This window comes from Leuresthes tenuis, unplaced genomic scaffold (assembly GCF_036924035.1).
Source record: "Leuresthes tenuis unplaced genomic scaffold, fLeuTen1.0.hap1 SCAF_16, whole genome shotgun sequence".
Lineage (NCBI taxonomy): Eukaryota > Metazoa > Chordata > Actinopteri > Atheriniformes > Atherinopsidae > Leuresthes > Leuresthes tenuis.
In genome coordinates, this window is record NW_027325370.1 from 23,820,450 (window position 1) to 23,834,263 (window position 13,814).

General features: G+C 40.0%; 2 protein-coding genes and 1 non-coding gene across 3 annotated transcripts; 2 read left to right on the forward strand and 1 right to left on the reverse strand.

The window, feature by feature from the left end:
- The first annotated feature begins 14 nt into the window (after window positions 1–14).
- On the forward strand, window positions 15–3,998 carry LOC140271679 (tumor protein D54-like). The gene is made up of 9 exons (XM_072366962.1): window positions 15–302; window positions 1,260–1,375; window positions 1,472–1,620; window positions 1,845–1,892; window positions 2,318–2,419; window positions 2,836–2,862; window positions 3,353–3,388; window positions 3,501–3,549; window positions 3,639–3,998. Exons 1-9 carry the CDS (start codon window positions 290–292, stop codon window positions 3,714–3,716), a joined length of 618 nt encoding a protein of 205 aa, XP_072223063.1. The 5' UTR covers window positions 15–289; the 3' UTR covers window positions 3,717–3,998.
- A 685-nt stretch (window positions 3,999–4,683) lies between these two features.
- On the reverse strand, window positions 4,684–4,755 carry trnae-cuc (transfer RNA glutamic acid (anticodon CUC)). The gene has a single exon. It is a non-coding gene; the product is annotated as a tRNA-Glu (tRNA).
- Window positions 4,756–5,318: 563 nt separating this feature from the next.
- LOC140272015 (pancreatic progenitor cell differentiation and proliferation factor A-like) lies at window positions 5,319–7,529 on the forward strand. The gene is made up of 5 exons (XM_072367320.1): window positions 5,319–5,474; window positions 6,530–6,632; window positions 6,795–6,872; window positions 6,983–7,076; window positions 7,189–7,529. Exons 2-5 carry the CDS (start codon window positions 6,578–6,580, stop codon window positions 7,319–7,321), a joined length of 360 nt encoding a protein of 119 aa, XP_072223421.1. The 5' UTR covers window positions 5,319–5,474; window positions 6,530–6,577; the 3' UTR covers window positions 7,322–7,529.
- Window positions 7,530–13,814: the final 6,285 nt, after the last annotated feature.

The window sequence follows — 13,814 nt, forward strand, 5'->3', positions numbered from 1 at the left end:
GTCATTCACTTGGTCATCCACACGCTTTATGAAAAGGTAACATAATCTTATCAATGTTTTGGGGGAGAGGGGATACGTTTATGGGTTTTGAGGTAAGTTTTGTGCTTTTGTTTTTATGTTTGTCGTGGTCATCACTGCAAACGTCTTGTGTGAGAGTGAAAGTCGCTTAACTCAATAATAGCCTCAGTGATCCTGACTGCCCCCCGCTTGTCTCTGAGTTGATCTGCCTGAATGGAGACAGTTGGTTGCAACTATCCCGTCGAAACACTCCGAGTTGGAAGAGGCAGCAATGAGCCAACAAGGTAAGAACAACTAAAAGTTGTCAATACGTTGCTCTGTGTTTAATATACGTCGATATACTGGGCAGCTAAGATGTTTTTGGCGAGTTTATGCCGACGTTAGCTTCGTGCGCAACAAGTTAGCTGTTAGCCGGCTAGCTCGACAGCTAAGCAGAGGAGTTCAGCACTGAGGACAGCTCCGATATCCACCGCTTATACACAAAAACACGCAATGCTAGCTTTTATTATTAACACAACTACCGATGGTTTAAAGTACAGTAAACTCCACCAACACATACCCTCATAAAGTATTCAGCATTCACATATGCTACTTGCACATTTATCTGTTTGTAAACGGAGGGTTTCGTTGGGGCTTTGTTATCAATCAACTTAAATGTTTCAAATGTTATCTTAACTTTGAAATATAATGTGTGCGTAACTTGTATTTACTGTATACCCATATGTAATTAAATATAATAGCTGTAATCTGGCTTTTGTTAGAAAGGGTCTGGTATGTGAGAGCATTTGTCCCTTTAAAAATCATAATTAAATGAAAACACAGTTATTTATATTCAATGGTGGGAGAAATGGGAGGGGAGGAAATGCAAAGGTGTAAATCTGTTCAAAGTCCTAAAAACTAAACTAGAAAGCACATTCAGTGGAGTAAAAAGTTCAACAGCTGCCTCTAAAATGTAATCTCATTGTAAGTATGACACCGGCATACTGTTAAAAACAAGGACAGCAGATAACAGTAGTTCTTACTTTACTATCACTACTTCTGCTTATCTGTCTTTTGATAAATCATAGGGTTTTTATGGGGATTCTTTAGCTGCAATCTTTTTTTAAGATAGGTTAAAATGCTCTATTTATGCTCTAACACAGGTTAATCTTGTGGGATTGCATCGTCAATAGTCATATTTGTGTCCCATTTTGCCTTTGTCGACATTCACGTTGATATTCTCCCCCATGTCTGTCTCTAAGGTTTTAGTGGGGCTTCTTCATCTCCCAACTTCTCCACGAGGATCACAGGAAATGGGTGTTCACACACAGACCTAACAGAGGACGACTTTGAAAACCTGCAGTTCGAGCTTGCAAAGGTAATGCAACTTCTTTGGGCTGTTCAGCACAATGTGATACAAACACATTTTTTTTGTTGAGTTTAACATTTTAGGTTTCTCTTTATTTTCACATAGACTGAGGATGAGATTCAGACATTGAGACAGGTGCTTTTGTCCAAAGAAAACTATGCAGCGGACATCAGGAGGCAGCTGGGAATGAGTCCTCTCAGTAACATCAAACAAAACCTGTCCAAAGGCTGGCAAGATGTCCAGACCTCAGCCCCGTAAGTGCATCTGGACCCTCAGAAACATGGAACATAAGTACAGTAGGAATGTTTACTGGATGCCTTAAAACGGTTTGGTTTTAAATGGCATATGACACCCAACCAGTGTAGTTGTCAGGCATTGTTTTAGTGTGACATGGTTACATAACCTTCAAAATGCTCACTGACGACTTGTGTCAGTCAGTAAAAGAATCTTTCAACCTTTGCATTTTTTGTCTTTTCAGATATCTCACAGCCTCTGCCACTCTGGAGGACTTCAGCCACTCCAGCGTGTGAGTTTTTGTCACCATGTTTCAGTCATGTCCTGAAAAAAACAATAGTTCTTTCGCTGCTCAGGGGCATCCCACGTTTTGCCCAGCACACACATGTTAAGGAGGGATTCCTTCCAGGAAACAAGTGATGGGATTGCCCAGATCAAACAGGATCGGTGCCCTGTTAATAGCAGAGCAGCCTGACTTAACACAAGAAGCAGCGGCATTAGCAGAAGCAGCAGGAGCAGCCGTTAAGTATTTGTTTGAAATAGTAGGCAAGGGATCTTCAGCAGCCAGATGGACAGTGACCAGTGACGCACATAAGCTTGTTGTTGACTACGTTTCAGTTTGTACCTTTGTCTTCCCTGTATGTACTCACTTGTGATGTAATATGAGGCAACACTGAGACCTCTCTTCAGTCAGATACTGCTTATTTGTGTCTACAGATATATGAAAACACGGGATGGCCTCTGTCACGCAGGCCAGGTGACATCTGCCACACTGTCCAGTGTGGGCATGGTCATTACCAGGAGACTGGCCCAGATGAGGTACAGCCAGAGATGGCTCAGCTTCAGCTTCTAAATATGCCCATTTTATATTGGTCACATGAAAACACAGAAACACAGTGGGTTTTATTGGTCTGATAAGTTCGATATCGTGTCAAATACCGTCATGTCCTTCTTTTCGATACTGGGCAAAAAGTAGTTTGGTGCAATCTAATGCGTTATTGGTTTTGCTCTTTGTTTTAGTTGCCCCCCAAAATAAAGTGCAAGTACAACTTCATTTAAAAGATTTTATTCGGAGTATTGCCTTGTTATTTTTTACCAGACAAGTAAACAACCGTAATCCGCTCACAGCAGTGCACAGCAGTAGCTGATAAGTCTGTTATCATCCTTGTTAGAACAGAAGCTAGTGTGACATTATGTGTGCGTCTGTCTTTATCTTCATGCTGCGAACTCTACAGAGCCCTGCCTCTTCCAAGCCCTCAACGGTAAGATAAATAAATCATTTTCTTAAAAGGAGCTTCAAAGTTTCAGTTTTTAATGATATTTAGTGGAATTACAAACATTCTTAGCAACCTGTATTCAACTTATATTGTTAGTAATTTTTTTTTCCATTTAAAAACACAATCTGCAACTTGTGAGTGCAAAAAGGAGCCTGATCAGTGAATTCTGTTGCTACTCTATATATTAAGGGAGGTGTTGTGCATTTACACATGTTCAGCTTCTTTCAAACTTGTTAATCCTTCATGCAAGTGCAGAAAGACCCACAGGCTAAAAAATTAGCTAGATAAAAGGATCCCATGCTGTGTAAAAGTCAAAGGTTTCCCCCCTTACAGTTTTAGTGACCTATTTAATGAGAATTCAGACGTGTATTTTTAACCATTTGAACGAAACAAAAGAAATAAAGATCCTTTTTCTTTTTGAAGTTTAACTGTCCCTTTTCATTTTCCAACTTCATTCTTTGTGCTTTTCATACAGCTCCTTGAGTCACACGATAAGCGTGCCAACTATGAGGTAAAACATCAACACCTTTACGTATGGAAACAACATTCCATGCTGCATCTGTGCCTTTACTGTATAGATCACTACCTTTGTTTTTTTTAAATTAGTCCTCTTATCTCTCTAGACATTCCTCAACATTCAAGTCTTTTGAGGAAATGGTTGGCAATGTGAAGGTGAGTTTGTACAAAGCAGGCACGTTGGTACCAGTAATTAACACATCCTGCACGGTCTGAGTATAAGTGTCTTGTTTCTAAATCCAAAGGATAAGATGACTGGAAGTCTGTCAAATGCTGGAGACACCTCTGGGTTTGAAAGAAGATTTGCACGCAACACAACATGAGATGAACCCACCTACTGAAACATCCTACTGTGAATTATGGAAGAAAAATACTTTGATCCCTCAAGCTATTCCTGACAGTTCATGCAAAATAGCTAATTGTGTTAGATTTTAACTTATTTTGAAATCAAATATCAAAACCTTGTTTTAATAAGTATCGCTCAGAATGTTTCATATGAAATTGTCATTTATTTATCTTTACATACACTGTATATCCATCTCCTGAAATCAGCTGTGTTGCAAAGTATTTTTGTAAAGTAATATTTTTCAATTAAAGTTAGTAGAATGGTGAGTGGTCTGTTGTTCTTAAGTGTCACGGTATTATCAGTGGTTTTGTTTCCAGAGGGAATATTTTAGGGCAATTGTAATGTTACTTCACAAGAGCCTCTGGGCGGCGCTAAAGGCTCTACATTGAACTGTTTTGTTCATACTAAGTGCACTAGTTCCAAGAGTCTATACATTACTACTGTTTCTATAGCTAATCTGCTTTTAGTGAAATCAAAGAGTCAATTCTCAGAAAGAAAACTCCCTAAAATTAAGTATATGTGTATAAGTGATCCACTGCTGTGGGCCCCTCGCTGGGCTATAGCTTGGTGGGTGCACGGGTAGAGGCGCCCTGGTCGTGGGTCATGAGCAGCACCCAGTGCAGATGGTCTCCTGTGATGGTATTTCCTTACCTGAGTCGTCTGTACTCAGCCACACGTCTTTATTTGTGCTTATTTTATTTGTGTGTGTGTGCATGTGTCTGTCCGTGCGTCTATGTGCGTGTGTATGTGCTGGGGTGGAGCTGATTTTAAACATGTAAAGCACATTGTGCTACGTTTTTAATGTATGAAAAGTGTTTTAGAAATAAAGTTTGATTAGAAGATGCCCAGTTCTCCTTTAAAGTGGAACTCGGTTGAGTTTCGTACGAAATCATTAATAGATTATTTCAGTAGTGAGATATGATTGTGTAAACGAAAAACGGACGTTCCCTGACCGGGAATCGAACCCGGGCCGCGGCGGTGAGAGCGCCGAATCCTAACCACTAGACCACCAGGGACGGTGGCAATTCTCCCCTCCCCCTTCACCCTGTACTCGGAGGTACCGTATGAGCAGTATGATTTGAACGCTGAACGATTTGAATAAAGTGGTTCAATTCTGTTAGAAATCACTTTGTTTGCTCACGAAGTTTCATGTGAACGTGAGAAGTTCGACAACCGCGATCGTTGAGAATGCATTGTTATCTGGAGACTTGAGCAGGTTATCTGGAGAATAACTTTCATAACAGACATATGCAAGAAACAACTTTAAACCACCATTTAAAATGCTCGTGTGGCTCCGTGTTATCGATGTTATTTACGAAATGTTGCAATTCTCAGTCAGACTGTGTCCACGTTGAGTCTTGCTTGACTGGCTGACATTGGGAAGTCCAACGGTCTTTGCCAGCAGGTTTTAATAAATCCCCTTTAGCTTTAAGCCTGGTGTCACCAAGGGCTCCAGTGTCTCAGCAGGGCAAAGAAGAGGCGCACGTTCTGTGTCCTCGAGCTATCACACAGGCCCCGCCCAGCGCCAAAGCAGCACGAGTCGAGGCCAGCCGCTTGCTGCTGACTATAAAAGCTCCACATTATCCTCCTCCTGCGACCATAGCAGTGATAGTGATCGAGTGCGGTCCAAACTCGTAGTTTGTCCACAAATGGGTCATAGTCACAACTAGTTCTTCTTCTATTTCAGCCATTCACACCTTGCGGCCGTGCCTGTATCATCATTCTACTCTAAAAGGTAAGTTAAAGATAATAACCATTTACTTTGAACATTGTTTAATGTTGTATACTACTTACATGTTTAAACTGTATTTCAAAATGCTGTTTCTACCCTAATGAATACAAAGGTAGTTTTTGCATGGGAGAAGTTTCTGAACATTTGTTGAACTCATCCTGTGCATCCATGCACCCAAATTAAAACACAATTTTTCCTCCATATATATATATATATATATATGTGTGTGTAGGAAATATTGATTAGGAGGTCATATAGCCTACTACATATGCAATCTGCTGTGTTTATCTAGGCTATGGAGCACAGATTTCTATTTGTCTCCTCGAAATCTCTAAAGCCATCTGCTGTTCACAGTTAAGCTTTACAGCCTTCAGCTGGTTCTCACAGCTGTTAACATCCTGTTAGTTTAAGACACTCTTTTTAATGTTTAATATTAAGTTCACAAAAAGTTTATTTTAGTTTGATCGATAACAATAATATTTATTATTAAAGAGTAAAAACACAAAGGCCATAGTCATTTGGATTTCAAACATGTGATATACTTAAAAAAACCAAAAAACATAACATTTAAAATAATCCTTTTAACAAGACATCAGAGGGATGTAGATGTTAGAAAACACGCTGGTCTTCATCTTCACTGTAGAAACCTTAATCAAACTTCCCTGCTTTAGAACATGTGTCACTGCTGAGCACCGCAGAATCTTGGTAGTGTCGTCTGGCAGCAACACTGTAACGTCCTCTATGACAAGATTAGCGGACTGGCTTTCTGCCAGTCTATCAGGCTGGCAGCCCGTGCACCGTACGTGCTGGACGTGTGCATTTGAGTTATGAGAAACCAGATGCTCAGCGGCAGCTGCTTCTGGTGTGTCACTCTGTAATGGGGGAATGTGGACTGCTCTGAGGAACAGAGAGCATGAGTGAATGCAGCACAGCTCCTCTGAAATGGTTCTTCGCCAGTGTATTACTCTGTCAAAGCAGATGCAATGTGCTTATGAAATGATGGATTTCTTTCTGTTCAACTTGCTTTCCGGTCTAATGATTCCTGTTCTCTCCCTTAGGTTACCATTTTCATCTGTGAGCAGTCTTTCCACCCGAGGTCAGAGAAAATGGCAGCAATTCCGTCAAGTGGTTCTCTCATCGCCACCCATGACTATTACAGAAGTAAGTCACATTGTGCTCATTTTTGTGAAAGGAAAAGACAGTGGATGAGCTCTCCAGTTTTCTGCTTTTTTTTAATTCTATTTATTTATTTTTCCTGAGGGAAGCTTGTTGTTGTCTCTGATTTGTTCACTGAAGTGAAATGTCTGCATGTCTGTCTTCCAGGGCGACTGGGGTCCAACTCCAGCAGCAGCTCTTGCGGCAGTGCTGAGTACACTGGAGAAGTTATTCCACATCATCCAGGTAGGGAAAGGAACATGGATTTTGTTTTGAAGATATTTCTTAAAAAAAAAAACATGTTACCCTCATGGGGGAAAAAAAGGAAAGATAAAGTAAACATTCCTTTTATGTAGCACTTCCAAGGCAAGACTCCGGGCACTGGTGGACCTCGTTTTTCTTTGCAAAGCAGAACCAGCCCGGCGCGGTGAACGGATCTGACAATCAAAAGTGAGTTCTTTAACCAACGAACATATCCACTCTAAAGGTCATCAGGGGCTGTTAGATTCTCTGATTCAGCTGTGATGGGGGGTGTTAAACTGAAGCTTCCTCTGTGTTGCAGGAACGGAACCTATACAGTGGCCAACGGTCAGGTGACCTGCATCGCCAGGGAAATGGTTTTGAAGCGACAACTCAGCGAAGGCAATGAAACTGGAAAATTTGAACCCACAACCCCCCCGCCGGCTTCCTCCTAGACCCCATTTCCCACCAGCGCTCAATGCCCCCACACCTTCCTCACCCTCAGCTTGCCATCCATCACATAGTCCAGCAGTGGAGATGAGGATGATGGTGGTGATGATGATGGTGTTTTGTAACCTAGAGTAAATAAGAGTTTGCTTGTTGTTTGTGCCTCTGTCTATTATCTTTGTTTTACGACCAAAAGTTTAAAAAAAACACACTAAAGTATGTAAAAAGTTTTTTTCATGCGTTTCTTGTAACGACTTTCCAGTATGTATAATGTTGATAATGATTAAAAGCTTGTGGTCATTCACATTTCTGCGCATCTGTTTTTAATCTTTAAAGGGCACTTGCCAAAAATGAATACAGTATAACACAGTAAAACAATTTTACATGATCTGATTTAGGGCAATCCACATGAAGGAGCAGCTGTCTTATAACCTAGCCAGGGACCACGTGCAGCCTACTTACCAGACAGACTTAATCTGTTTAATGTTGGTGTGATTAGCAACGATTTATTCAGGTGGTAATACAGTTTATGCAACACCCCATTTTAGCTTGAATGTAGGTCACCATCTTCTGAAAGACACACCGCCACCGAGAGTAAAGGTTAGGACAGCTTGGATGACTACTCTGAAAAACAAGTTGTTTACTATTTTTTTTTATTTTTTTTTTTTATACCAGTTCTACCTCTGACCTGTTTGTGAACATGATACATGGCTGTACAGCATGAACAGGAACCAAACCACCCGCCTCTATGAAAATCAGTTGTTTTAAGACATATTTTCTCTACATGCCACTCTTGTGGCCACTCCTGTCCTCAGAAGGAAGAAAAGTTGCCCACCAAGTGGGTGGTTCGACTCCGGTTTCCCTGGGCCATATGTCAAAGTGTTCTTGGGCAAGACGCCGAACCCGACGTTGCCTACCGATCCATCAGTGTATGAATGGAGCAGGAAGCACGTAGTTAGGTATAGACTAAGACGTCCTGTGTGAGTGAATGTGGCATGTAGTGTTAAAAGCACTTTGAGTGGTCAGCTAGACTAGAAAGAGCACTATACAAGTTAATTTACCATTTGTGAAAAAAAAAGACTATTTATGTTCTTTAAAAGATCACCTGATATCAGAAAACATGTTCAGTCACATTTTGGTTATATCCTGAGCAGGTGAAACGCAGCAGTTCAGGAGATTAATCGTGTGAAATGGACCCTTTTTTTTTTCTTTTTGTAGAGCTGTCAAACAGTGGTTTGTTTACACAGACAAAAAACTACATTACCTAACAACCTGACTAACCTACTCTAAGAAAACCTAAACAAAACTAAAACAAGAGGATAAAATCCGGAGGTACATTCACTATAGAAAATGTTTAATGAGCTGCATAAAGTCAGTCGTTGACCACCTACAACTAACTACAGTTATGTAAGCTACAGCACATTTGCAAAGGAAAAGAAAAAATCTTAATCCTCAGGACTTCTTCCATCAAAATAATGACGGTAATCACGCAATTACAGTAGGAATTTATGTTGTTTTTATATTTGTCCTTTCTGGGACCTCCATGCAATTCCACAAGGTAACATTGAAGGCCAGAGGCAAAGAGAACAAAAACCAAAGACCCCAGAATACAGAATGAATCATCATTAAGGGCAAATATGATATTAAGTCAAGACAGAATTTGGTGGAAGTGAAAGTTGTGTTAGAGGCATTTGTGAAGCAGATTGAAGAAGAAGTGGCCAAGGTGGGCAGGTGGTAGCAGAGCAGCAAGAAGGGTGCCATTCTTGTGATCTTTTAAAGTGGTCTTAATCAGTAGTTGTACAGTCTTACTGTGGAGTCTTTCAAGGATTTTGTTTGAACATTGGCTGTTTTCTTTCACTCATCATTGACGTATAATTCGTTCACGCATAAAAACGGCACCTACACATAATACATAACAGACAAGTTAGCAAAGAAGCTATTTTAAATTGTAATATTCAACACTTTGTTACCAACAGCCTCACAGCAGACACATGATTTACAAAATATAGCAACGATATCACAGATCGTCACACATAAAATCCTGTTTTTGGCCCAACAAGGTGATTCCCAAAGAGGTATTAGTTGAAAATTAAAGTATAGCAGATGTATCTGAAAGTGGTGTCCTTAAGAAATAAGAAAAAAATCCTTCTTAAAGAAATCACAAGAAAGCTTGTCTAAGTGGGTTCAGACTGTGCTGCAGAAGAAAGGTGGTCAGACCAAAAAATCACTTTCAAGCTTGTTAGACACTGTTTCTTCCTTTTTTCAATTTATGTTTATACAACCTTCAGTAAATTGCTGCCCTGTTCTAATTTTCCTGGGTTTACATAAAGAAATGAGAGGTGGCCTCAGACTTTTGCACAGCTCCATCTACTTGGTTCCATGAAATCTCATGACGACAAATCTCTTGCTCAACCAATCTCCTGTGAAGTTTCCATATGCTGTGAATCTTTTCTCAAATTAGACCGGAAAATATTTGGATTTCTGCGATGTTCATCAGCGGTCACGTGACAAAACAGCAGGTGTTTGTATTATAGCTGATGCTTTTAAGACAAACAGACCTCAGAACAGTTCCAGGTACATTCCGCCAGCATGTTCACATCACTGCCAGGGAATGATGTTCAACGTCCCCTGCGGCCACAAAGCACTCGTGTGTCCTTATTTTCATCTGTCGGATCAGATTTTTCGGCAGTAATTTTTTTTGTTTTTGTGTGGTTGTTTTGTTTGCAGCAGATTAACTGTGTCTTGTAATTTCCTGATACAATTTTGTTTTGTGTAATGAAAATCACAATGAATGTTGGATCTTGACTTACTGGTAATCTGATAAAATCAGTAAACAGATTGGTTCTATGAAATTTACTTTTCTGTGAAGGATCGATGCAGTGTAGACAAAGTGTACACTGACATCTAAGAATAGACTGAACAAAGTCTGGTCTTGGTCCAGTCCTGTTGTAAGATAATGTCTGTTTAAACAGGAAAGTCAAACATTTGCCAGCTCTGGATGGAGAACATGTAAGGCCTCATACTGGAACAAGCATATTAGGATCCAAAGGGTCAAAAACATGATTCATGTCCTCGTGTTGTTAAGAAACTTTACTCATTTTAAAATGGTATGATCAGTCCTACAAACCTCCCAAGGCTGCCCTCTTCATGGCAGTGTTTCAGAAAGCAATATGAGACTAAAAATGTCCCGTGACAAGTGTCATCTCACAGTCTCTGGGGTGCCCCATCATACAGGTCACCGAAAGGGGCATTCTGGGTTACTCTGCACAGAGTTTATGGAACAGACTGAAGGGCAAATACTCAGAATAGAAGTAAAACTACACACGTGCTGACTGTAAAAACTATGAAAAGTGGGGGGAAAAAACACAAGTAAAGGTGCAGGTCTGAAGCTGAGGCATAATGTTTGTAAAGATTCATAGCAACAATGCAATGCTAGTTTTAATGCCCAATGACACAGACAATACATATAAAACAATTTCAAGTTTTCTGGAGTTTATTACCATCAAATACAGTAGCAGATTTCAAACTGAAGCTTAAAACTCGACCAAATGGAGATTTGCCAAGAGAACTTGATAATGTAATACAAACATGTTACTGGGTGTTCTGCTCAGCTTAAGTGTTGAGTTAGAGAAGAACTGTGTCGGCCAAAATGTCTCACTTTAGGAAACCAATAGCCTGACAAGTAGGTCCTCTCTGCACAGTGATGGACCATGTGGCCTGAGAAAAACATCAACCTTTCCTGAAACTAAGCCTTTTGTATTCTTTGAACAACTTCTACACATGTGCTAGAAATAAACCTTTAGATGCATGGACAATTTAAAAATGTGCATGTTGCAGTACCTCAAGAGAAATGTCTATAAGACCATCCCCTCAGTCATGTTCTATGACCCATTAGCAGTTTATGGTGGTGTACTTCTCTGCAGAAAGACTGCCCTTGGTCAGAATTTAATGCATTCTTGTATGTTTCGGGGGTTGCAGCCTCTGACCATCGCATTCACCACCCAATGTGAGAGACACATGCGCAGGAATAAAACCTTTATAGAACTTAAGGTCTGCAATCCGATCAGTAGAATAGACTTTCACATGAAATACTGCAATGTTGCACCTTCCCATGAGACTGTTTTGAAATCTGTGGAGCTGAGGTGCTTAGATGTGTCTCAATATTCTAAAGCTTATTCTGTATCATTGAAGTGCCTTGAGATGCCATTTGATGTGATTTGGCGCTATATAAATAAACTGAATTGAAATGCTTCCGATTTACTGCTTTTATTTGTGACCTGCCATTTGAACTCCTCACAGTTTGTTGTGCAGGAGAGGAGGTGTCAAATCTGAACGCTTTGTTTGCAAACAGTTGCTAAAAATATTTGCTCAGTATACCTGTAATTTCAACACCAATGTTACCGATAGCAATGTTTCAATTTCACTTCATATCTGTAATATTATACATGTTTATTTTTGTATTTCGTGTTTGTCTATGTGCTTGTTTTTCTACGTGGAATGGGAGTTCAAATCTACATTGAATTTTATTTTCTGTGATCCAGAGTGAAACTATTCTTGGGTGAGAACCTGTTTTTATTTTAATTTATTGTGTCCTTGATCTTTCGTAATGGTCAGCGGAAATTCCAGCTTGGCTGCACTGAGCACTCATGCACATCGGTTGGCTCAAATAGAATCTGGGGCAAAGGCGTTTGGCTCATGAGTCAGTGCTGCTAAGCAAACCAGCCCACGGCTCACACCAAATATACAAGTTCATACTGCACAGATAAGAGGAAAGGGACATCCGATACACATTATTAGACACAGTGACTCATTGTATAACTTTCTGTTTGTTTTTTTGTTTTTTTCAGGTAAAGGAGTTCATGCTGTTTTCAGGGACTACGGTGTAGTCTGTTTTAGGTATAGATTTATATTTGTGCAGCAGCATGAGCCAGGAGCATGCACAACCAGGCTGAGTTCACGTGTCACTGAGACTTTCAGTGTCAACTCAAAATGCTGCATGCTGTCGAGGTCCCAACATGATAAGTTATCTGCACAGTCCACGGTTGGGTATTTTAAGCTTTCTGTTTTTGTTCTTTGCCTGGTCTAAAATACCACGAAAAACAAATTTCAAAAGAATCTGCAGACAAAGTTTTTGCAACACTGTGGTCAACATCAGGTGAAATATCCCAAAACCTGCTATATATCTATATACTATATCAACATCAATATATACAAATATTCAGCCAAAGTGCAGAGAGCATCTAGTCTGTCCTGTAGTGAGATAACATCGTGATGCCTTTTCTTTTGGTGATGACTCGCTGACATGTTCAGACGTAAAACACAATGCTTTTCAAAAAGAAATATTCATTGGCCACTTCTATATAGTACCCATACAAGTAGGCTCCAACATACTGTGTTTCTAGTTTAAATTGTGCAGTGAAGTGATAAGGGTTCAATATATTTTTCATTTTCTTTGTGGATTAGAATTGGACAGACAGCAGCACAGCCCTCAGCCCTAGATTCACTTTTAGCCACTGATGATGTCAATTATTTCACTCGTTTGACTTTTGCTCTTGGTGACTTTATTTGTATGATTGCTCACTGCCGTCCAGGACTTTGTATTGATCTTTAGCAGGTGATACTTTAGGATTAATTGTACAAAAATGATTCAATGTCCTGCTGGATCATTTGGTAAATGACATTTTTCAGTGATTATACTGTCTCTTACTGAAGCTTTGTAGAATCTCTATGATACTGAAAGAAAGTATATGCTATGCCAATATTTTTACTGAATTTGATATTTGTACCATAATGCATCATCCCAATATGTGTCCAAAAAAAAGATTCTGATTAATATTTCCCTACTTTGTATTTTTTCATAAAGAGTTAACATGTCTGCCAAACTGAATACTTTGTTAACTGTTGTTGATGGGACTATTTTCTGATTCATAAAAAAAATACCATAAGATTTATTCATTCAGCCATGCATTCTCTCTCCCAGGGTCAATTTTTTAAATCACCAGACAACCGAAAATGCTTTTAGACTATGGGAGGAAGCTGCAGTACCAGAGAACCCACACAGGCACTGGGGAACATGCAAACTCCCCACAGCTGAGAGTCAAACCAGGAACCTTCTTGCAGTGAGGCGAAAGGGCTAATCACACCACCTCGCAGCATTTATACCATAAGATTTGTTGTTTAATATTGCTTTCGTAGCTCCATCCTCAAAATCCTACCTCTTCTCTACAGAGGTTTTTGGAAGTGGGTTTAGCTCACTACAACAGTGTGCAACAACACACAGAAAACGATACATCGTGACCGCTTCATTAGGTGGAACCTATGTTAGACAGATGTCTGTGTAAAAATGTGAACGCTGTTGTAACCTGTGAAAACTGTTGGTAGTGTTAACCTCCTTGCTATGACTCTGCTGCCCTCTTGTGCCAACTGCAGCGAATGCATTGAACAGCGACGTGCTGAATGCGTTTTTCTGTGTCAGACTCAACTGTTTGCAGACATGAAAGG